At 45.2% G+C, this 24,965-nt stretch overlaps 2 protein-coding genes across 2 annotated transcripts in view; both read right to left on the bottom strand.

Moving 5' to 3' along the window:
* Bbg (PDZ domain-containing protein big bang) overlaps positions 1–14,255 on the bottom strand; it is a 123,202-nt gene extending 108,947 nt beyond the window's left edge. Inside the window, exon 1 of the mRNA XM_076420213.1 lies at positions 14,139–14,255. The gene's annotated coding sequence lies outside the window, so the exon portion shown is untranslated. The remainder of the gene's footprint in view (positions 1–14,138) is intronic.
* Positions 8,343–24,965, bottom strand: part of Inr-2 (insulin-like receptor-like) — a 184,772-nt gene continuing 168,149 nt past the window's right edge. The window contains exons 5-11 of the mRNA XM_076420221.1: positions 22,351–22,456; positions 18,696–20,075; positions 16,819–17,444; positions 15,928–16,463; positions 15,181–15,673; positions 14,870–15,114; positions 8,343–14,780 (exon numbers count right to left, since the gene is read on the bottom strand). Coding sequence (XP_076276336.1) covers positions 14,114–14,780; positions 14,870–15,114; positions 15,181–15,673; positions 15,928–16,463; positions 16,819–17,444; positions 18,696–20,075; positions 22,351–22,456 — 4,053 coding nt within the window. The 3' untranslated portion in view covers positions 8,343–14,113. The remainder of the gene's footprint in view (positions 14,781–14,869; positions 15,115–15,180; positions 15,674–15,927; positions 16,464–16,818; positions 17,445–18,695; positions 20,076–22,350; positions 22,457–24,965) is intronic.

Below are 24,965 nucleotides of genomic sequence, written 5' to 3'. Positions count from 1 at the left end.
CGCGAACGCGTTGAAACTGCGTGTGCAGGGTAACTCCGGAGAACAGCACTTTCCTCGGAGATGGCAGCGAGGGCGACAGTGAAAGCGACCGGCAAACGAAAAAGAATCCTCCGGAAAAAATCCCATCGCGATTCTCCGCTTTCCAAGCTCGTGCGCGACCCCGAGCGAGGATTCCAATTACGTTCCGCAGCCTTGTTTCCCAAGAAAGTTGCAATTCCGCGAGTTTCCAGGCTCCGACCGCGTCAGGATAATCGACAGCCTTGCGAAACCAGGCGGGTCTCGCACATGATCATCCTTTTTACAGAAACGCATCAAATCCGCGGTCCAATTACGACGGGATAAAGAATTATTCGTTGAATGAAAAACCCGGTGATCACTAGACAAGATGAACAACGCAAAACATAAGAATATCTTTTTGAACAATTGTGATAACTCGAGAATAACAACATCAATTCTTCTAATGTCTCTACAGTTCTGAATTTGACCAAACCATTTTAGGGCGAAAAGTGGAACGCCGACGGTTAAAGAAGCAACTTATCTAGATTCTGATCAGCTACAGTAGCGGACAAAAGTTTAAGACCGCTCTAAAGAAGACGATAATTTTTTTAATATTGTACAATACGATTTGAACTTTTTTGGGAAGCTAGAGCAATTAGTTTACTAAAGGATGTGAAAAGAAATTTATTCAAAAATTGCAATTGCTCGGAATTGTTGAAAACATACTAAAAGTTGAATTTTTAACTTTTTTATGTGGGTCTATATTGAAAATTTAAAAAATACGTTTTGTAGATCTGTGTCAATTAAACATATTCTGAAAATTTCGTCAAAATCGGTCGACGTTGCAATGAGCTACAAACGTTTAAAGATGGTAGAAATTGCAGATTTTCACAATTTATTGCCGAAAATCTTGAAAATCTGCAATTTTTACCATCTTTAAACGTTTTCCATTTTAAATTTTCAGAATATGTTTAATTGACACGGATCTACAAAACGTATTTTTTAGATTTTCAATTTTCAAAGTTAAAAATTCAACTTTTAGTATTTTTTCAACAATTCCGATGAATTGCAATTTTTGAAAAAATTTCTTTTCACATCCTTTAGTAAACTAATTGCCTTAGCTTCCCAAAAAAGTTCAAATCGTATAGTACAATATTAAAAAAGTTATCGTTTTCTTTAGAGCGGTCTTAAACTTTTGTCCGTTACTGTAAATCCTGATTTGGGAGCGCGGTGCGTTGCACAGTGGGACAATGTGATGAATTTTGTGTCAAAATGAAAGAACTGTAGATGGAAATGAGACAGAGCAATGATATTTTTTGAAATTAAAGCTGAGATATTGCAGAATATGGGAAAAGAGTGGAGAGGTCATATCTGTGTCCCAGTGTGCATCGTCCGAAAACGGAATTCTCAGTGGGACAGGCGGGACAAGGTCTGCTCGGAAACGGCGTCGCCTCGGTATTGTAGCCGGATAATTGCGCGCCGCGCTCTCTGAGGTTCGTGGAAAGCGTCGAAACAGACTAATGACACCTCTGACAATGCACCGTGACAGCTGGAAAATTCTCAAAGCCGTGAACGGTCCCGAGCGACGGCCTGTCGCGCTCAATAACGATCCATTCAACATGGAACGCGATTCTATAAACGAAACTCCGTTCAACGACTACCGCGCAGTCTCCGGCGGTGCGGATTCCTGCTGACAAATGCGCGTTGCACTCGAAGAACCGATGCAAATCTGGAGTTCCCTATCGGTATGCATTTTATCAGAGATCGTCAGGCGGTGACGACGTTCTGACAGGAGCTCGACTTTATTTGTCTTCACTGTACAATTTCTGACAACTAGAAACGATTTGGAATTTAGCTTGTGTGTTTGAACAATGAATGGATGATCGGAAATTTTACAGGATTTCCCACCCTTTGCACTCGGAGCTATTTTAACTCGAGAATTAAACATTTCTTTTGGTCTAGAATATTTCCATACCCCGTGATTCTTTGAATTGGATGAATGTTTAGTAGTCGATTCGTAGACTGCGGATTTTATGCGATTATGACAAAAATAGGTAGGTACAATTTCAAATAGAATAGGGATTAAGAGAATTTAGAAACATGAATGTACTATTTTCAACGTATTAAAACGATTGAAGGATGAAAGAATTTTTTACGTGGCAACTCCTTAAAATTAACGCCCACAATTTTTGTACAATGATCCGCAGTCTACATATATTGATTAGATACCGATATATTTAATAATATAAATAATATTTTGAATAATGGCGCCCCAGAGTCACCATTCGAGTGCTAAGGGTTGATGAGCGGTGCGAGGAGGAGCAAAGGCATCGGACGAAACTCTGATGCGTCCGCGTTTCACAAGCTCTTTATTGACAAATAAATACGACAATAATGTATATACAAAAAAAATAAATAATAGGAAAAAACGTTCACCCGTCTTACGAACAAGTCAATGGTCACTTCGCGTGCCGTTTTCCGCCGCGGGAAAATCGGTCGGCGATCGCGCTCGCGCGCGTCTTTCCAGGATGATCCACGCCCTTGTTGGATCATCGATAAAAATGGAGGATCCGGCGTGGATCATTGGATCGTTACGCGCGGGCGCGTGCGCTGGGGACGACGGAATATTCAGCGAACGATCCGCGAGATATTCCTCTCGCGTCCGTTCTGCGGGAAATCATGAAAAAAGAAATGTTGAGGGGAGTGGCCAGGGGAAAACGGGAGACGGGGGCGGGACGTGTGGGCGAGGGGCGGAGAAAGGCTTGCGTCCGTCAAACTTTCTCTGTCGATCGGGCTTAACGCAACAATACTAAGAGTTACGGTAATTCTAACAGTCGGATATAACAATACGTGATATTTTAAAATATCTCTCGACTCTTGCTTGTCCTTATGCAAAATACGTTCAGCGTAGAAAAACCTCGCTACAAGATTCCTATAAAAATTAGTGGTTTCTCCGAGGAAGTAGGTCGGCGTTTACCGTCTAAGGGGCGCGCTCTATTATATTTTTTTTCTTATTTTCTCGTCGCGCGAGACTAAACTGCACGCGGAAAGGAAAAAGTCCGTTTCGTCGCGAGGGGCTGGTTCACGATCCGTCGAAGGGTGGAACGAAACGAGAATGACAGAGTGAAACGATGTGAAAACGAGAGAGAGAGAAAAAAAACAGTGGCAGAGAGTATGAGACAATGAGAGGAAGAAAAGGAGAGAGACTGTCTAGACACGAGCACGGATTGTCCTGAAGAACAAGGGCGGTGCTACTAGGACACGCCCATCGGAGGCGGTCCGTTCGCCCCATTCCGTGAAATTTGGCTCTCGGAGGACAATCCGGCCTGTTCCAAAGGCAAAATTGGGCGCCCGTGTCTGGACTACACCGTCGGAGAGGAAAACGCTGGATTTCTGTCTTCGTTGAAATTCATTGTTCTTCTGTCTTTTGTGCACCGCGATGTGCCGTCTTGCGATCCGGCGACGACAGGTTTCCCGTTTTATCTACAGATCGGACACGGAGCTTGAGCAATCTAGTATTGAGCAGTCGTGTGAGAAGTCGCGTTCTTTTTGCTCGGTTTCTGGACAGAGAACTAAAAAGAGATGCGGTGTCGATCAGCAGGCAGTGGACTGTCGAGGGCGAACGAACCGCGGAACGGCGGGGAAACGGAACCGGAAACGAACTGAAAGAGAAGCGCGAGAACCGAGGGGATTTGTACGATCGTTCGCGGTTTTCGATGGCGAAGTCGGAAGGAAGAAGCACGGCGAAATTCGCTCGTCTCTCGAGCACGATCTACGCGGGTAACGCGTAACCGAGAGAAAAACAATCCAAACGAAAGCGATTCTGCCGAGAGAAATAAGTCGCGAACGAAGAATACATTTCAAACGAGACTTCTTCTCTGGAATAATCGACTTGAAAAGGCTGGTTTGTTCGAAGATAAAAGTAACAGTTAACATATTCTTATGCACTAACGATTTTTGTACAATAATTTACAGGAAGTGTTCTTCTTTCAAGAATTTGATTAGAGCAGAAATAAAATAAGTCTCGTTTCTCGATTCTGTCTGTCTTGATCTTCTGTGTTTGAAATAGTGTCGCGCCTCGATAGGAGGCATGGTTTGTTTTGATAGATCGTACGCTCGTGTTCGACTTATTTATACGTGGAATCGCTTTCTGGTTCGACCATTGGTTACAAGACAGTCTGCACGCGCGTGTCGTCTAATCCTAGAAACGCGAATGTCGCGAGGAAATCTTAGGTTGCTCGTGTCTGTGTCTCTGCGTCAAGCCTATAACCCTAATCGTGCGTGGACTGCGGCCCTGACAGACAGATCGCATCTCTTTTCGAAGAATGGATAATCGAGCAGTCCAACATTCGGTCGAAATGGCTGACAAATGCTAAGCGGGACACCGCTTCGTTCAGGTTGATATAAAACTGAGACCATAATCGACGAAATGAGATGGTATTCTTTCTATAAAAAAACCCGAAAGTAGTTATTGAAATGTGCTACGATTAATATTCCCCCCTTTGACTTTTCCATAAGCCTCCGGACACTTATTCAAATTTGGATGCAGCCGATTTTTTGTTATCAAAGGACCTATATTACGAAACAAAAATGGTACTTACTAATCTTTTAGAAAAAGAGTTACCTATTTTATTTTAATAAAGAGTTTTAATTATTATTCTCATATTTTCTATTTTTTGAAATTTAAGTGGGGTCATTGTTTTCCAAGTTGGTTTCTCAATTTCCCTCTACCTAGAAGCTGGAAGCTCGTATTCTTCAATTACCATTTCGTTGAAGATAAGTAAGTGTCCGGTAATTTAAGAACGGGAGTGTGGATAAAGCGTGAAGAAGCAAATGAAATGGCTCTGAATGAAACTGCAATTACGTCTGTCTGCCGGGATCGCGGTGAAAAAGAAAAAACGAGAAGGAAAGGGATAAAAAGAAGGAAAAACAAGAAACGACACGGAATAGGAACAAGAGGAGACAGTCCTCGACGCGTGTAATCGTACCTTAAACTATCTACCGCGTTCTCCGCCGTGTAAAGACGCGAGTCTACAAGCTAATCGATTTCGGGGGACGAGACGTGCGCGGGGGAGGAAAGAGTTCCCGGCTTGCTGAATCGTTTGCGGAAAAAAAGCAACAACAAAACAATTGAACAGACGAGGAAATAGGGGAAACTTAAAAGAAGGAGACCGTCCGCGCGCTTCGACGCGTCCCGCGTCGCGAGGAATGAGTTTCTCGTCGTTTGAAAACCGGCCAAAAGGTTCGATGAAGGCCGTGGTGCACGCCGGGGCGAGTTAGGGGTAGCTTGGCGATCGCTCGAAGCCATCGAGCTGCTTCGACGATGGCTCGAGCCGGTGAGCACGATCACTAAGAAAAGCGAAAGAACCTTGCGTGATCGCTTTCACGCGTGGGAACGCGGCTTGACGCTCATAGAACCTGCTTGAACCCCTTACCATCGAAAATTTCTTCTTTCCGAATGAAAATTCTGTGGTTCTATTTGGTCGCGCGGAAAGTCATTTCGTTTCAGAATCAGTTTTGTGACATTTTCCTTCGTAATCTCTTGTGTTTTTACAGGCAACTTAATTCCAGGCTCGTGGAATCTCTGTCTTTATTAGCGAAAAATTGAGCTACATGAAAAAATGTTGAAAGAAGCGAAACAAATGATAATTAAACAGCACTCTCGCGGCAATAAAGAAGCAAAAGTTGATGGAAATGCGTACTATGCGATGACAAAAAAATACTTGAACGGTTAAAAAGCACTGCAAGGCACGAAATGTCAGCTGTCAAGACATACCAGGATTTTACGATTTAAAATAAGGTTCGGTGATAACAAATGGTAGCAGTACTATCTCTACACGAAAAACGAAATTACTTTCCGAATAACCTACTATAAATTGTCTTTTGTTCTCTACAAAATGATAAGGAATGAAATAATCGTTATTATTATAGCCGTGATAAGATCGAATGGCTGGGGCTCAAGCAATCCAATTCGCGTTGTAGCTCTCCACCTTAAGGATTCAGCGTTCACACCCACAAAGATCATCGCGAATATTTTGCTGCGGCAGCGGACTTCTTTTTTTCTGAATCTTTCAATTTCCGAGAATTTTGAAAAATTCCGCTGCTGCCGCGTCAATTCGCGCACGATCCACTCGCATTACACGAATAATTCGTTACTCGCGATTTCTCGCCGCTCTCGGACACAGTCGCACACGCACACTCACGCACTTACGCACTAGCATACAGTCCTTTTCAGCTTACGCGTATCTCCTTAATATACCTGATTCTTCGGTCCTTAATATACATACACGTATATGTATACATATATAATATATATTATATATATATTATATATATATATATATATTATATATATATTATATATATTATATATATATTATATATATATATATATATTATATATATATTATATATATTATATATATATTATATATATTATATATATATTATATATATATATATATTATATATTACACGATCTCTCAAAACTATATAGGCCTAAGAAACTTCTTCTCATAGCCACGAGCCACTTTGTATGATATAGAGAGAACTCGTCGCTTCGTAGGAAACATTTTTTCTGGTTAATCTTACAGTGCCTTACGCATACGGCGCCTCTGCGCGCGTGTACAGGTTGTTTTCGAACGTAACCGTCCTCTAAGAGCCGCTTTGTCTGTTGAAGACAGCGTTTCTTCCTTACTGGCACGGTTGGCCACGCCCTCTGTCCCTACCACCGCGCGGTACAGCCAGTCGCGTGGCTCCAACCTTCGGAGGCGAAGTCTGTGTCCGCCCAGACGCGCGATCTTACGGAGGAAACGTCGAATCTTCGAAATACCGTGCAGAAATGAAAAGATGGATAGATGCGTCAACGAATTATGTTACGCTGCCGTGCTAGCCAGCCATCTTATCGTTTCTGCACAGTATAAAGATGGTTGTCGATGTTTTCTCCTGCAGCGACTCTCGCAGGATAAATCTGTAATCCACGAAACGGTGTTCGCGAGCGCAACCTGTCTACGCGCGCGTACAAAGTATGCATACGGTCTAAGCGTTAACTGTTTATCCGTGTTACACTAAATACTTCAGAATACGAGCGAGGCTTCACATTGTTTTATAATACAACAGTTGGGCGCGCGTCCCACTCGTCCCTCGAGAAACCCGCGAACCGACGCAAACACGTTCCACACCGTTCGTCGATGTGCATACATTGTTCACTGGTCGCAACGTTTGCACAAGCGAAGCCCTCGAGAAATCACTGTTCCGCAGGAATCTCCGGCGAAACATAAAATTGATCTATAAATCCTGCTTTAGCCGGTGTTTGTAAACGTACAGATTACCACGGTGCAGTGATCGAATTTGTGTCCGAACAGTTTCCGAAAGAATTTGATTCGAGGATCTGGTAGAAAAGTTCGCGTCGGTACACAGGCTTCCTCGAGGTGTTAAATGTAGAACAAGGGTGGCGTCCTGGAAGTTCAGTTCTTCCAGGACGCAGGAAAGGGTAAATCTTACGCTAAGCGAGACTGTGAGAGCTGCGAAGGACAGAGAAGCTTCCAGCCGTGGTCAAAGACGATAAGTACGCGAGCGATCGCGCGAATCGATCCCTGTCTCGAGTGAATAGAAATCGCGTTTCCTCGAACCCGAAGAGGCTTCGAGTCGAGGAAGCATAGATCTCTCTTCCCTATGATCGTTGGAGATCCCAAAAATATCGCGCGATCGTCTCCGACCGACGAAACCGTGGATCCGATCTAGATCAGATGAGTAGACTGCGGATGTTTCTGCAACTTTCAATTTTTGTAGACAAATTCGGAGAAAGTGGTGCCGAATATAAGATCTTTATGCAAAATAAAAATTATCTGCACCGATTACAATTTTTGAATCAATTTTCCTAGAAAAATGCATAAAGGAAATAAATAAAAATATTACTAAATCCTGTCGAGTTTGATACTCCAGTACTTTTTGAAAATTTTTAGAAACCATAGATGCATAAAGATCGACAGTCTAATCGGAAGTCTGGATCTAGTCACTTTTCATTGAAAAACAGGACATTTCTGGCCTCGATGCGCATCCACGCCTCCGTCGTCCGTTCTAAAATTCTTCGACGAGTTTTGCACGCGGATACAGTGTCCCAAGAACCTATTGAAGAACGCCCACGCGAATCCACTCCTCTACGGAGCTCCCCTAATCGTGTATGCTCGTGGTAACGGGCCACGCCGCGTTCGGTTAACCTGTCGACGAGATTGCTTTGTGATCGTGAACCTAAGGGGTTGACTCTCGTTTCCAGGATTGCAGGGATGCTCATTTCTCGATAATGCAAAGATAGGGTTTCCCAATTAGATAAAAGATCAATCTAGGCCGCAGTTGCCCTTAAAAGTTCTATTTTACTGTTTTTTAATAGCTACATCCCTGCGAGTATAATTAATTCGTCAATCTCGTAAATCCTATTTAATCGCGTATATTTTAACCTGGAATTTTGCAGACTGAGTAGGCATTTAAAGTGATCAATCCAGAAGGAAGATGCTGATGAACCTGAAAACGGTCCAAGTCAAAGAAAAAAAAGGAAAAGATTTATTTTATTATTATTTATTTATTTATTTTTTTCACAGGTGGAAGCGTTTACAGGTGAATACTATATTTTTTGTACCAAACTATGGAAGAATGTCGAATTCCGAGTAAAAAAGTATTGACCTTCACCAGCCCCTAAACCTAATAATTAACGAGTAAAATTTTCAGGAAATAAAGTGAAAATACTCGTTAATTATTAGGTTTAGGGCTGGTGAAGGTCAATACTTTTCTAATCAGAATTCGACATTCTTCCATAGTGTGGTATAAAAAATATAGTATTCCATTTAAAAAAACAAAGTCAATCTTCAAATCTCCGAAAAACGCTTCCACCTGTGAAAAAATAAATGCACTACATAATGTACCCCTTCAGACCATGCAACTTCTGTATACAAAACTTTTTCGTGCAACGCATACTTTGGAAGTTATACAGGGTGTCCCAAACTTCGTGAAAATCCTGAAAGGGGGTGGTTTCTGAGACCATATCAAGCGACATTTTCCTTTGAAAAAATGTTAGCCGCGGCTTTGTTTAGGATTTGTTTTATCTAGCGTTTTTGACTACTGCAAAATCCCATCTTTGCATTATCGAGAAACGAGACTGCAATCCTAGAAACGTGTCCACCCCCTAAGTAGTCGCGTGTAATATCGAATGAATTCTATCCGACCGAGATTCTGATGATCTGCCGAGACTTTCAATAAAACGAACTTTGGTCGAACAACAATGGATTGACTGTATAAAAGAATGATAAGAGAATGTAGTCGTGACTGTTACTGCGGCATTCGGAGAATCCACAGTTCTTGTTAATGGAAATTAGCTGTGAGAGAGATCGTAAGGCAATAAAATACTGTAACCTCGAGGATTAATACCGAAAGGAATGGCAGTGGCGTGTTAAATACGTTCTCTGTCAACAGGTCGACCATGATCGCCGCAGAAAACGAACAACGCATGGCCCAGTCTCGTTTCACTCTTGTGCACTGTTTGGGAAATTCGTATGTTTAGAATTCAATTAGGCCACACGTTCAATTCTATGCAATTCCCTGCGTACAAGCTATCGACTTGTTCGTCCATTCCCGCGAGAAAAATTATATTTAAAAGCGAGGCTGTGCTTCTCGGTGAAATTGATCGATGCGCAAGGACTAAATCCAAGGAAACAGCACAGTCGAGCTACGAAATAAGGCTTCAGGCGTGCACGATCGTTTTGTTCAGCGGCAGAGTATTTTTTCGTAGGACTTGTTCGCGAGTGAACGCCGCGAATTTATCAGTCTCCCGGGGAAACTGATCGTCAACGAACGGTCATCTTCGATGGGAATCCCGTTCGCCGACGTAGAAACCCAGAATCTTCTTAACCCTCGTACAGAAAATTTTACAAAAATCTATTCGACTTGTATTATGTTAATGGGTGTGAGTTCCTTGTGATCTTGATGTTCCTTATTCGAAAGTAAACGTCGGTATAGAGCAAAGATAAATTTTCCTCTTACTTCAGAGAGTTTTGTCAACGATAAGACAGATCTAATTACTTCAAGCTGTGAATAAAATTAGAGTAAGGGTTTGCCAACCACTAGAACATTTAATAAAGAATCGTTTTCTAAGAATGACAAAATAAACTGCGGATCTTGGTGCAAGATAAAAATTATCTGCATTGATTGCAAGCAATAGAAACCAAATTGAATGTAGTTTCAATTTCTTAAATATTCTCCGACAATTTTATCTACATAATTTTGCTATAAATGAATAGAGATCCGCCATCTGATAAATTTATTGGAACTACGAGCGTGCGAGGGTTAATCGATATTCTGCAGCATGATCTACACCGTAGAGAAATGGTCGCTTGGAAAAGAATTGAGTGAAGAAGGGTATATAGGATGGCCTTCACGGAGGAGAGAGAGAAGATGAGAAAATATATGTATGTATGTATGTATGTATATATACGCACATATGTGTGTACACACGCATGTATATATATATAGATAGATAGATGTGGAACTTCTACCATTTCGTTTCGATAAACGTTAAACTTACTCAGCGAATACGGGCGTTAATAAAATGGGTTTAGCTAATCAGTCTTTGTGTTAGAGGCTCGTTTACGTCTAGACTCAGCTGCTTGTCGCTTTGTTTGCCGGTGCTGCTGGTGCTCGTGGCATCGTGTTCTCTCCTCTCGCGTGCGCCCGACGCTAGCTCTCGACGCGATTTTCACGTCCGGACCCCCCATAACGTCGCGTCCGAACCGTTTTGTCGCTCGATCGGGTCCTCGACGTTCGTTACCGCGTCGAGCTAGAAACAACCAGTCTACGTTCTCTCTACTCGGAAGCGTGACACGCGGGACCGTGCTTCCGGACGCTTCAGAATTTCCTGTTTCCGCTCGACGATCCGCGCCGAGAGAGCCTCGCAAACCGGTGTCCGCCTGGTCCGCGTTTTAGCACCAATTCGGCCGTACTGTAAAACCTCCTTTACACGAATCCTTCGGTCGAGGCAACGCCTCTCGTGCAACGGAAGATGATCCCAGCTATCCACGATCCAGTTCCAGTACTCGGATTGAACAGCAATTTTTCTAATCGTTCTTACTTGGAAGTGTTGGTCTAGTCTGTCTCTCTGTGTTTAGAACTGAAAATATACTGGATCGACAGCGAACAGAAGCTAGCTCGTAGAAACAAGGTTTTACCGTACTCTATTGCACGATTCAACATGGGAGAACTTTTTGGGGACACGGACCGGAAGTGCTAGGCCCCTCGCGTTCGCCGAGCGGAATCGAAGCGGATTCGAGCGGAGACGTGGACCACCACGACCGAATCCTTCGCTGGGCTGTCGATGAGCCGTCAATTCTTTCGTGAAAATCAGGTGCATCAGGATTTTCTGCTCCCCGGTCTTTTTCTCGGTTCAAGATAAACATGATCCAAATTACACAGGTTGTCCCAAGTGATTGGGATCATTTAAACACCTGCCTTATCTCAAAGGGCAGAAAATCAATGAAATGAATCTTTCGCAGGAAGTTTTTCGGAACGGAAAAGCCAGCTCGATTAGTTTGCTGCTGCCCTCCGAACTTTCAACGAAGGATACGCGAGTTAAGCGGTCGTGGGCTACGTCTCCGTCGATCGCCGATTAATATAATCTATCCGTAATAATAGTACTCGAAGAAGCCTACCGGCTCGGTCGAGGTGGCAACTAGGCGATGATCCTTGGAAAATATAAAATCGTAGCCCCGAGGCGCGCGCTTCTGCACGCCTAATTGCCACCTCGGTGACAGCCGTGGCTGTCAATTATTATCGATACAACGAAACGTGCGTTGGTCTCCGTGAACACGGCCGATCCCGTCAAGATCGGTTGCGATTCTCTCCGAAATCTCTGTTCCAGAGAGTCTCGGGGAAATTAGCGGCCAAGACGCTGAACACGTAAAAATGAAAATGTTCCTGGCATTGAACACTTTGTTCCACTCTGTTCGCAGATCTACTTGTTGATTAGAAATGGAAGTGATAATTTGAAGAAATGGAACAGTTCGGAGTTCGAGTCTTAACGTGATTATTAGACTGCGGATGTTTATTCGCAACTTTCGTAGACGAACTTGTAGAAAGTGTAGTCCTTGCAGATCTGAGATAAATGAAAATTGTACTAAATTCTGTCGAATTTTACATTCTACGGTTTTTTGAACATGAATATCCGCAGTCTAGTGATATACGCACCCTGGTGATGTACCCAGCGACGAAGATTTCAGACACAGTCTGTTAAGTATGTTATTAAGTTCTTCCAAGCCGATATAAAATGCTATTTAGCTGTTGTCGATACTTAGTCGTTAGAAAAATATAGGCATGCGACAGACTTCTACTAGGAAATTGTTAACCATAAAGGAGTGCTAATAATCTGGCAGCTGTAAAAGAAATACTACGAGAACTTCTAAAATTCTACGAATGGAAACTAAAGATTCCTCAGTCAATTTTTTCCATAGCAATAACAATAGCAGGACTCGACTGTGTTAGATATACGAGCACGTCAAATTTCTCTCTTCAACTATACGCTAACTGTTAATATCTCGAGTTTAAAATACTTCGAAGAATTCGTAAGTGGTTAATAAATGGAAAGTAATACGAATCAGAGGATCAAAGAGAATCAGTCTGATGAACATTCGTGATAGGATAATACGCCTCGAAGGTAGTAAAATAGATGTCAGACTATTTTCAGCTCCTAACTGTCCCAGAAAGATTCAACGACAAGAAGAGAATTCAATCTTCTCTATCCACTTAATAGAACTCTATCCGCTTAAAAGATTCATTAAGAACTAGCTACCTTGAACGATCCTCGACCAAGATCCTGGCATGTGGACGCGGTCTCGCGTCGACCTCGACAAGATTGGCTCGTGTCAGCGAATGTAACGCAACCGAACATCGACGTACAAATCTTCGGCGAGATAATACGCTGTCAATTAACTCGCGGGGTCAGCAACGCCGCTGATCCCAGGTCGCCATAGTCCTATCCGATTGTTCGTAAAACGCTCCGTCCGCATACCGTGAGTCTGTTTAAAAAGGCAGTGTCTGCTGTGCCTGGGTAACCGCGAGCAAAGCTTCCCAGAAGATAGCCCTGAAATCTCCTGCTCAGTTAGGGGTGAAGGTGTTCCTGTTGTCAACCAGAAACCGTCTTCGTCGTTTCCCTTAGGAGAAATCTCTAGAGCCAGTTTCAATTAAACCATCGACTACAATTAATTCTCTGCAAGTCTGAGAATCGAGGAACTTTCCGAAAACAATGTGCATTTAGCGCTTCTTGACAGTCGTGGTTCGATCCTCGTCGGATAAGAAACTTGTCCGTTCGCGATTCCTCTTCTCCGGTCGTAGGCACCTGCTTTTCGATTTCCAAAATACCGGAAACCACAGTTTCTGTAGGTAGTCGATACGGCCAAACGACACCAGCGCGATTTCGGGAAGGTTCCTCACGATACCCACGCTATATTCGAAGATCTATGATACACGGTCGATGCAGCAGCATCGAGACCCGACCTAATATCAGCTGCAAGGACTCTTCGGGAGATCAGAGATGCAAGCATCGCTGAACAAGAACGATTGGTCTATTCTAGACCAAGAGAGCTCGTTCGATCTTTGCTTCGAGAAAATTCGTCAGTTCATTTGGACGAAAAGGATGAGGTCCGTAGAGGACCAACGTATCATTCTACGAGGCAGTAACTAAGATACCAGTCAATGACCAGACATGACAACGTTTCTCAAGCTTGGAAAATTAATTGCGAGTAGCTTCAGATCAGCCAGACTGTTACGGAGCTGACATAAAAATGCTTCAGAGCTTGTGATGTTGAAATGTGGTTCATACAGTTCGGTCCGAGTCCGTCAGAATTTTTTCGAAGCAGAAGACGAACGAGCATTCGACGAGTCCGAAGTTAGGACACTTTCTTCAGCCTCGATATCATCTCGCAGACACTGTCCTCGCCTTCTAGACTGTCGTGAAAGGAGTCAACCAGTTCGCTCCTGGTCCGAAAACTGTAGAATTTCGTTTTTGAATGTGTCTCCGGCCTGGTCGAGCCTCGGAGCGTGATTCGCGACGAACTTCTCGCCGCGAGGAATTTTAAGACTACGTGGTGGTGCTGCCAATGTACCCGTTGTTCAGAGTCTCCGGTTTGTTGACGTATTCCGCCGTGTTGACTGGGTCTCTCTTCTCAACACCGGGACCGTCCATGTCGATGGCTTCCATGGATGGAAAGTCAACCCTCAACGGCACCATCTCCCTCCTCTCAGCTCCCGACAGGATCTCCGGGCTACCGTTCTCGTAATCAGGATTCGCCAGCTTCGACGAGTTCGGGCTTCCAATATAGCTCCTCTTGCTAGAGTTTCTGGGGCTGACGGACTTGTTGCCGATCGACAGCTGGCTCAGGTTGCTCCGGGAGGCGCTCCTCGCGTTCATGAACGGCGAGCTCTTCACCGAGGACTTGAGACTATCCTCGACGAACGGCAGGTTCAACGTGTCCTTGCCGGAAGCGATCGAGTCCCCGGAGACGCCGTCGAAGTCGTCGAAGCCGGCCTTCAGAGGAACGTTCGACGAGTTCATGTTGTGGCAGTTGCCAGTAGTCGCCTTCGAGTTCTCCCCGTACGAGTTCAGTCGGTACCGAGGGCTGAAACTGTTCTTGATGCTGCCCGGCTTGAAATTCTCGAAGTCGCCGAAGTCCTGGCGGAGGGGAGAGTCCTCCTCGCCTTCCACTTCCTCCTCGTGCAGGTCCTGCAGCGTGGACAGCTCCAGGTGCCTGGAAACGAAATTACATCGGTTTTGCACCAGCCTGTACAGTGCTACTTATGTATTTCTTAGACTAGGTACTAGGTGCATTTCACTCACTCGTCGGACTGCGAAGAGTTAGACTTGTTCTGGTTCCTGGCCTCGATGCCCTCGACGCTGTGGTAGAAGCTGACTTGCTGGAAGATGGTCTTGTCGGTGTGGTCGAGCAGTGTGGCGACTATGTCCATGAACGTGGGCCTCCTGGTCGCCTTGTGCCTCCAGGTACGCTTCATCAAATCATACAGCAGCTCTGGACAGTTGTCCGGCCGCTCCATCACTCCTCCATCGATCACATACCGTAGAACCTGAAGAACAAAGATTGATAAGAGAGCGTCCAACCTTCTAAAGTCAATCTTCAAAACCACACGCACCTGATCGTTCGAGAGACCCTGGTAGGGCTGCGATGCGAAGGTCACCATCTCCCACAGCACCACTCCATAGCTCCACACATCAGAGTAACTGCTAAACACGCCATCCTTCAAACTCTCCGGCGCCATCCATCTAACTGGCAGCAATCCTTTGCTACCTTTCCGGTAATAATCCCTCTCGTAGATGTCCCTGGTCATGCCAAAGTCCCCGATTTTCACGGTAAGGTCCTCGGCCACCATACAGTTCCGAGCAGCCAGGTCTCGGTGCACGAATTTCTTCGTGGCCAGGTACGCCATTCCATCGGCGATCTCAATCGCCATTTGGAGAATCCTCTCAAGCCGCGGCGGCGGGTTCGACTCGTCGCAACCGTCCGGCCTGTGGCTCCTCAGGTACTTCTTCAGGTCGCCGTTCGCCATCAGCTCCATGATCACCAGGGTCGGCTGGCCGCTCGTCACCACGCCCAGCAGCTTCACCACGTGGTGAGCGTCGAAACCCCTATTGATTGAAAGATAACGAGATTGTTAGGCACCTTGCGCTGGAATTGTAATAAGTAATTAAAGTAGAGTCCACCAGAGTCCATAATTGCGGACGAACCGGTTTTCGTTCATTCTTGCGCATCTCCCACTCCATCCGCCCCCTTCCCAATGTACAGCTTATGTACAGCCCACCACCCAGCGCCACCTCACCGACTTCCGAGATGCGCGACAGAATTATGGACTCTGGTGGACTCTACTTTAGTAATTGCTCACTTCATGACGGAAGCCTCGTTCAGGAACTCGATCCGCTCGCGATCGGTGGCGTCCTTGTTGACAGTCTTGACGGCGCAGCGCACCACCGGTTTGCCCTTGACGATGTCCATGGCGATCCCCTCGTACACCATGCCAAAATACCCGTTCCCCAACGACTTCAGCATCTCGATCTTCTCCCTAGGCACCTCCCATTCGTCCAACACGTACGGCATGCTGACGTACTGTGGATTCACCGTCGCGATCAGCGTCGAACTAGCCGCGTTCCTCATGAACTTTTTCTTGTAGACGTAGTAGAAGGAGCCGGAGAACAGCAGTATGAACGTGCACAACATCAACCAGAACAGCATCCAGAACATGCTGAGGGTGTTCGGCTCTTTGATGCAGAAGTATTTCACATTGGTAGGCTCGCCAACGCCTGCTAAACTCGTCGCCTGCACCTTCACCGAGTAGTTACCCGGCTGCAAACCTCTCAGCACGTACGATTTCCTCTCTTTCGTGAAGTTCTGACGGGTGATGCAGATCGGCATCGGCTGGTACTGCAACAGACAGTGACCTTGGTTCATTGTTGATAATCAGCTTTCCTCACATTAGGTATCTAATGCACAAAGCGTCTCGGTCAGCTGAAAGAGGCCGCCCAATACCGACGGTAGAAAAGTTCTTTACAGATCCTAAAGGTAGAAAAATTTGTTTGCTAAATCAGAACGGTGTCAAAGGACCGATGCCCAGCAAGAACATTTTTCTAAAACACTAACAGAATTTATGAATATTACTCCAGCACTTTCGACTTATAAGAATGATTAAAAGAGTAGAAAATATATTTTCTCAGAGTTGTGACTTAGAAAGTTTGAATTTCGCTTAAAGATCCGCAGTCTGATCATCTGTGTCGCTCACGTTTTCAATGTCGACCCTCTTGTATTCGATCTGGTAGGTGACGATGAGCCCGTTCGGCTCCGGAGGCTCCTCCCATTGGAGCGTGACCATGGTGAGGCTGTTGTTCTCGCTGGACATGCTGATCTTGATGGAGTCCGGCGGAATGTTGTCGGCGTTCTCCTTAGGCATGGTCCGGAAGGTCCTCATGCTCTTGGTGGAGCACTTTTTGTAGGTGTCGTTCATCTCCTGTGCCCTGCAAGCCTGCACCTCGACGTTGTAGACAGCGAAGTGTCGCAGCCTGCCCATCACGAACGAGTGATTCGTGCTCGGTATATGTCTGACGAATTCCGTGCAGGTGTCGTTCTCTATCTTGTCCATGTCGGTTGGCGAGGAGTTCTCCGTGGGCGTGTCGACATTGCGTTTCCTCCGAGGCTTCCGCTTCACGTACACCTGGTTCTGCAAGGCGTCCTCGAACGCGATCGCGCTCGATACCTCCTTCTCCCTCTGCGACTGATCATTCTCTCGGTCCGGACACTTGCAGGACTTCTGCAACGTGATCGACTGCTCCGTCTGCTCGTCCACCAGGAGCCGCTTTTGCTGCTCTTCCTCGTCCAGCGAGCTCGACTTCTTGTCCATCGGCAGGATCGCTAGAAAACGGTCGAAAAATCTTTTCTCAACACCCCCTCCTAGAACTTGGACTCTACAGTTTGCCTAACGAAACGAGGCAGTGAAGCGTGAAGAGCAACTTCAACTCTGTCGCGCTCGAGTATATTTACGTTTACCACCTCGTCTCATAGGACAGACTATACATAGAGGATGTTTCGTCTATAAAACAGGGCACCTAAATATCTTCTCTATCTCTGAAAATACAAAAAATGTTTCTAACGTAATCTAAATGATTTCAAAAGACGAATCAGATGGAAGAATCGTTTTTTATAAATCGTAATTTTTTAATCGTTTTTTCAAGGTCACTCGTGTTTTTTTACATATATACACACATTTTTTGTTGTTGTATGTTATAGCAAACATTATTGTGCATTCAATCATGTTTAATAGCACCTTGAACGACCTTGAAATGACCGTGAACTCTAAAATTTGCTAATTAATGCAGAACTTACTTTCAGCGACATGTCAGATTTCAACGGTAACAGAAATTCGACCATTCTTCCATCTGATTCGTCTTTTGAAACCATTTAGATTACGTTAGAAACATTTTTGTATTTTCAGAGATAGAGGAGATATTTAGGTGTCCTGTTTTAGACGAAACACCCTGTATAGGATCTAGCAAAACTGAAACTCGGGTCGTCATCTGAAAAATTACGACAGAGATCCCGACGGTGAAAATGTTTAGGTACCAGGCCGAGGGATGTGCGATAACTATGTAGTCTGCGGATCTTTGTGCGAAATAAAAATTGTCTGCATCAGATCAAAGGTACCGGAGCCAAATCAAAATTTCTTTAATCATTTTAATAAGTTGATGGTGATGTAGCGACACTACGAGATTCTTTCAATCTTTTTACTGGTTTACCTATTCATTTATATCGGTACCATAGATACATAAAATCCGCAGTCTAGTGATAATTCTTTACAGGGCGTCCCAAGGTTATCCCAAGGTCAGACGAATGAGATTGTGTACTACAATCCCCTTGACATTCTACCACCGTAAATCGTGTTTGCTTGAAATCAAATTTCGACTCAGCGAGCAAACTCTACCCAGATAGCACAGAGACGTCTCGAAAAAGACTCACACCTAAAATGGCCGTAAAAAGGACGTCTCTGAGACGTCGCGAGCTATCTGGTTAGGGCGAAACATCCCTTATGAGAGTCTATTTACCCGCGACAAGTATAACATTGCAATTTGTTTGCTATGCAAGAGTGCGAATAGAAAAGATGCTCACGTTCGTTGCAGTAGTTCCTCTGGTTGATGAAATTGGGATCATCGGGCTCCCAGCGGCCGACGATGCGGTAGTAGGTCAGGTTTCCGTTCTTTTGTAGAGGCGGCCGCCAGGACATTTTGAGCTCGTCGCTCGAGGTGCTCTGAATTTTGAAGTTCCTGGGTGTAGTGGGCGCGTCGGGTAGTGTCCTGAAGTAGGTGAGATTGCTCTGTGCGCCGGACCTCTCTGTAGCGATGGTGTAGGTCTTGACGTAGTAGGCGTACTGCGTATAGGGTTTCAGCTGGGAGAGGAAGTGTGTTTGCACGTTGGACTCGGAGCTATTCATGGTGCTGTAGTTCTTCGAGATAGAGACGTCGTCGACCTTCCATCCGTCGCCGCCGCAGGCGTCTCTGCCGTCGTACATTGTGACGTTCATATTCGGCGCCTCGATGAAGTAGACCACGTAACTGAGTAGCGACCTAGCGTCGTGATGGATGAACGGCTCCCACTCGATCACCGCGCTCCAGGGGGACTTGTTGCCTACCCTGGTCTTTAGCTCGGTGACATTGCAGGCGACTTTATCGCCGTTGCTATTCGACGCCACTTCGTACTCGGTAAACGGGTCGAGGCCCGCCTTCTCGCGCAGCGTTTCGATCTTGTAGAGGCAAAGCTTCGGGTTCATGTGGAAGAACAACTTGCCAGGTTTGCCTCTCGACATGATCTTGATGTCCTTGTGCCAGCTCCAATCCCACAGCTCCTGCAGGTTCTGATTATCCAACACCTGCAACGAGTACGTCGGGCTGATGTCGTCGTTGCCGCCGATCAGCCGCAGTTTCTTCAGGAAGTTCAACGAGATCAGGGAGAAGCTGCGCACGATCTTCAGATAGCCGTTGATCTCCTCGATCGTGCTCAGATTGTCCTCGAGCTCCTTGACGATGTTCTTGCCGCCGCGGATCTGTATCACCAAGCTGCCCTTGATCCGTGTGCAACCGCGCAGCTTCTGAGCGGTGGCGATGTTCTCCACCATCACGCCCTCGCACTCCTTCTGGCAAGGACCCTCGCACTTCTTGCAGGATCTCATGTCGCCCACCTTCTCCTCCGTGTAGCCTGGCGGACACTCGATCACGCAGGTGCCGTTGAAGGGTTTGTACGGGTACTGCTTCACGTTGAACGCCTCGCGAGGCTTCTCCATACGACGGCACATCTCCTCCGGGATGCATCGGTAGTCCATGAACTCCAGCGTCCCGTTCGGACACCGGTCCCTGCACTCACGGTCTGCCGTCACCACGTCCTTGCACACCTTGCAGTCGTACGCCGTCGGACCGTCGCACCCACCCAGGCACGACGGGTGGCAGCATGTGCCATTACTGTGGCACGCGTTGTTCTCGCACTTCGGGTCGCAAACTGAAACCGGAAGACAGCCCGATACAATCGTCCGTTTGCTGCTGGACTTGGGATAGTTTGCTCTGTGGAGCACTGACGAGGCTCCATCGAAAAGAAATCGAGAGCTAGAAAGCTCCGCCTCCTTGGCCCCCTCTACAACAATAGAACAGTGAAGCCACGCCTGTTTCGCACAGAGGGGCCCGAATAGGCGTCACTTCAATATTCTCTCTGTACAGGGGATACTGAGTAGGAGTGCCTTTGTTGCTCTGTCTGCATAGAAGAGCTTCAGTAGGCGTGGCTTCGCTGCTCTCTCTCTCTCTCTCTCTCTCTCTCTCTCTCTCTCTCTCTCTCTCTCTCTCTCTCTCTCTCTCTCTCTCTCTCTCTCTCTGTTCAGAGGAGCGTTACCGCTCTATTTTCGCAGAGGCACAAGAGTAGGCGTGGCTCAAATACTCAAACAAAGAACTAATTAACGAAAGACAGTAAAATTGCACGGCCGTTCGCCAAGGACAACCGAGCCATCGCCGACCAGGAGAAATCCGGTTAACATCGATCTCGCGAATACAGGCGCAAACAGACCACCGGCAGTTCCGGGTAAACAATGTGTTCATCGCGGGTCGTTCCCGTCAGCAAAAAGTCCTGTCACGTTCACCGCGGGGACACGTGGCGGCATAGTAGGAACTCGGCCTGCAATTTCTGCGAGAGGGAACGGTCCTCGGTAATGAACCAGCGACGCCCTCCGCGATCGATAGAAGACGATTTGTCTGAAAGGGATGACACAATCTCGAAGAAACTACTGTTCCCCTAATAACAATACTTCGAGTTGGATCGACTGCTCGGGGTTGTTGGGGGAAACTGTCCCATTTTCTTGACAAACGTTCCACCTCCGATTCGTACGAGAGACCGTAGTCTTGCATAGTATACGCCCGAATTAACATATATCACAATTTCTCAAACAATCTGATATATCAGTCAGCAGAATCTAGCATTGAAACAAAAGCTCGGATGAAATCAGGTGGAGACGCGGTACAATGGCGATGCAACCACGCGATCAAACATCAACAGACCGATGATAATAATCGAGCAGCGTCGCGCAGGCTTCTGCGATCTTGCACATACGTAAGCTAGGGGCTGAGAAGGTACGGGCGCCGCGCGCCGGCAATTTCGTCGGCCCTTTTTCTCGAGACGAAACGAATCGAGACGGACAGACTCCATTTTCCGCAAGGCCAACGGATAATCGGATAATTCCAGAAGGTAGGAGAGAGAAAGAGACAGCTGCGAACACGATCCTCCGTCTTTTTCGAAGGGTTGGCGGCGGCGGGGGAGGGGAGGGGATCTCCTTCGCGACGTCCACCAGCTACGGGTTGACGTCCGGCAACGTCGCTCCAGAAACTCCCGTCGAGCCATTCGCCGGCAAGATTTCACGTACGAACGTAGACAGCTTCCCCGGACGGCACTGTTCGAGAGTTTCACGGGTAATCGATGATCGCGGTGCGTTTGCGTACGCGTAAAGTCGTTGAACTCGTCGACGTGGCCGCTTCCGAAACCCGAGACCCCCTCAACCGCGTCGGATTCGCCGCGGCAGAGTCTACGAGCCTCTACCAAGCACTAGAGACCAGAACAAGGAGCAGCTAACGGGTCTAGCTGGTGAAACAGGGAATCTCGAGCTACTCAAAGCGATAGCCAAACCTCTGAACCTGCTCGGAACATTTTTGCTCTCACACCTTCAGAGTTATGCACTTGACATATATGTACTAACATTTAGAAAAATGTTTTATACTTTCTACAGAGGAATTTTCTGGTAAAGTCTCTCGAAGGAGCGTGGCTTAATTGTCGTGTCTTTGCAGAGCGCCTAAAGGGCGTGATGTTACCGGTTGCATAAAACGTCCCCAGGGGGCATGGTTTCATTAGTCACTTCGCGGAGGATATTGAGAGGCGTGGTTTAATTGTTTCCTCTTTACAGAGCGCCCCGGTGGGGCGTGCTGTCATTGCTGTGTTTTTTTAGATTGCCCTGAGGGGCGTGTATAAAATGCTCTAAGAGGTGTGGTTTCATTGGTGTTTACGCAGAGTCTATCGAGGGGTGTGTTTTCATTGCAGTTGTATTGTTGAATTGTTTCGTACATAAAGATTCGAGGGAACGTGAATTCGTTGCCTTTTCTTTGCAGACCGCCTTAAGGGGGCGTGACTTCGCTGCTCCGGATTTCAATGAAGCCAACACCGTGCCCCACGGAGCAATTTACATCGATGCTTGGGATATCAGGAGCTATCTTTAACGATCACGATCATAACAAAATATTACTTTGTTGGCAGTGTTGCTGGTTCCAGCACAGAGTCTCGTCCGGATTGTTCGGTCTTTGTGGGCAGTGCTTCTCGCACACGGGGCAGCTGTTCATCGGACTGTTTCCCTGTGAAAAGAAAATCGAAAACATTAGCGTCAATTCACCTGGCGAATACTTTATAAATTGATTTACTGGCACACAGTGGACTTTCACAATTCTCCGAACATCCGAAAAGAAACGAATGAGAGCTAGCTTTGACGAGAGACAAACCAGACCATGTCGGGGCTCGATTTAACGCATTCGCAAAGCCATTTCCAATGGAGTCGGCGCGAAGATCGTGGAAAGGAAGACTCGGGTCACGTATTTTGGCAGAAACTCGACGCGGCGGGCTCGGTTCCTCGTTAGCCACGCACGGAGCGAAAGAATTCCTTAACTCTCCGGCGGAGGCTATAGAAACCGGCCTCGGATCGATACGTCTGGCGCCTTCTATTATTTATTTTTACCGGCGTCGCACTATTTCCCCGACTTGGCCAACTTTTATTTCCATACACCTAGGGGATCTCGATACATCTCTTCCTGCCGCGGCTTTTGTTCCAGCACCGCGTTCTCTCCTTCGGCTCCGCACAGTCATTCTCCCGGAGAAACTCTTGGTAAACAACGCTTTCGGCATAGTGTCTATTATTGAAGACAAACCCTAACGACGGGAAAAGATCGAACTTACTTTACACATCTTTAAAGCATGACTCGTCTACAATATGGAACTACTTTGAGAACAATATGGTCTGGTACATCAACGTTGTTTAAAACGATCCATAATTGCTCTGGAAATTTTCAAGGATAAACAAATCAGGAATAAAAAATATTTAAAAATATTAATCCTTTTGTTCTGTGGGAGGCCCATGTGTCCCGATTGAGCGATCAAAGCTGTAATTTTGTAACGTGAATCAGCGGATTGGTCTCAAAACTACGAAACGAGAACCGGAGGAAGGACGAACACTTGTAGACTGCGATTCTGCGATTTCTCGCCACGGCAGCCACTTTTCTTTACGCTGAAAAGCCACGAGCATCCACTAACGCGTCGGCGGCTCGCTAATTAACCCTCTGACCCGGTCACGTTCCATCGATCACGCTCGCGACCCGCTCCCGCGATTATTCTTCCGCATAGGATGAAAGAAACGAGGTGCACCAGGCGAGGCGCCGCACAGTGGTCCGGATCGAGAAATTCAGTGACATTTTGTTATAACTTTTGAACCATTAGGGATATTGCAATGAAATTTCCACTAAAAATATTTAAAAAATAGTCATTTTTAACTATAGATAATTAAATAATTTTTTCATTTGTTAGACAATATTTATTAATTAATTTTCATTGATACTTTTTTTTTTAAACAAAATTGTTTACATATATTATAAGTTCACAAACTATTTTTTCTAATAATTTATAATTAAAATTTTTAATGGTCCGTATCGAGAAATTCAGTGACACTTTGTCATAGCTTCTGAATCGTAAAAGTTATTGCGATGAAATTTTCACTGAAAAATATGAAAAAATAATCATTTTTTAATGATAAATAATTTAATAAGTTTAATTATTTTTAATAACATTTTACTTACTTTATTGGCTGATTGAATTAAATCTATGTAAGTATCAATTCTGCAGCTTCTTGATCTAGCGGCTTTTTCTTTTTATACTTTGTGATTTTACTCTTATTGTCGATATATGTATACGGATCGGAACTTATGAGCAATCTATGAAGGAAATCCTCGTTTGTGTTGAAAACACAAACATAAATATTCTATGTAATATATTATATTTTTATATTATATATATATATTCATATATATATTCGACTCCTCATCTGCAGCATATAATAAACAATTGCTTGTAGGCTACAATGGAAACAGAGATTCTACGCGTCTCGCACGATCTTGGCGCTCGCGCTCGACGCAGCGATGGATACACTTTAATCATTAATAACTTGCGTGGATGGACGATGTTGGTAGTAAATCGTGCATAACTATATAGGGAAAAGTGTACCGAACATAGTACAATTTGTAACCATGCGGTGCTACTTGGAACTCAAAAGATATTCCGTATCAAAGATGAGGAATTTTGACGATTTTCGTGCCTTCACTGTACATTACTTTTTTAATACATTATTTAAATTAATTGTTAATTGACAGTATAAATTCTTATCGTAAAGGAATTCTCTTCATTTTAAAAGAAGAACAGAGAAAAAATATTAAACAGGTGGGTCAGGGCATCCAGATAAAGATAAGCATCTTTCTTCTGCGAAACAACCTATTTTATAAATGTCCAACTTTAAGTGTTCGTCACAATTACAATTTTGATTATAGTTTATTAATTTCTTTATTTTCGAGGTAGATGGATATTTAGGAAGCAATACAAACTTTGTACATGTCAATATGAGAAAGTTCATTTTTCGACAAAATGTCACTGAATATCTCGATCCGAACCACTGTGCGCCGATCTATCGAATAATTAAAATGTTCCGGTAGGTGTAGATCAAAGAACTAAAATTTCTTGTTGGGTCGACGATTCAAATTCACAGGGCGTTTCAAAATTATATGTCGCGACCACCCTGTACAAATGTGGATCGAAGAATGAAAATTT

Source organism: Lasioglossum baleicum, chromosome 3 (genome assembly GCF_051020765.1).
Source record: "Lasioglossum baleicum chromosome 3, iyLasBale1, whole genome shotgun sequence".
Classification (NCBI taxonomy): Eukaryota; Metazoa; Arthropoda; class Insecta; order Hymenoptera; family Halictidae; genus Lasioglossum; species Lasioglossum baleicum.
The sequence above is the reverse complement of the archived record's forward strand: the minus strand, read 5'-3'. Positions and strand labels throughout refer to the sequence as shown.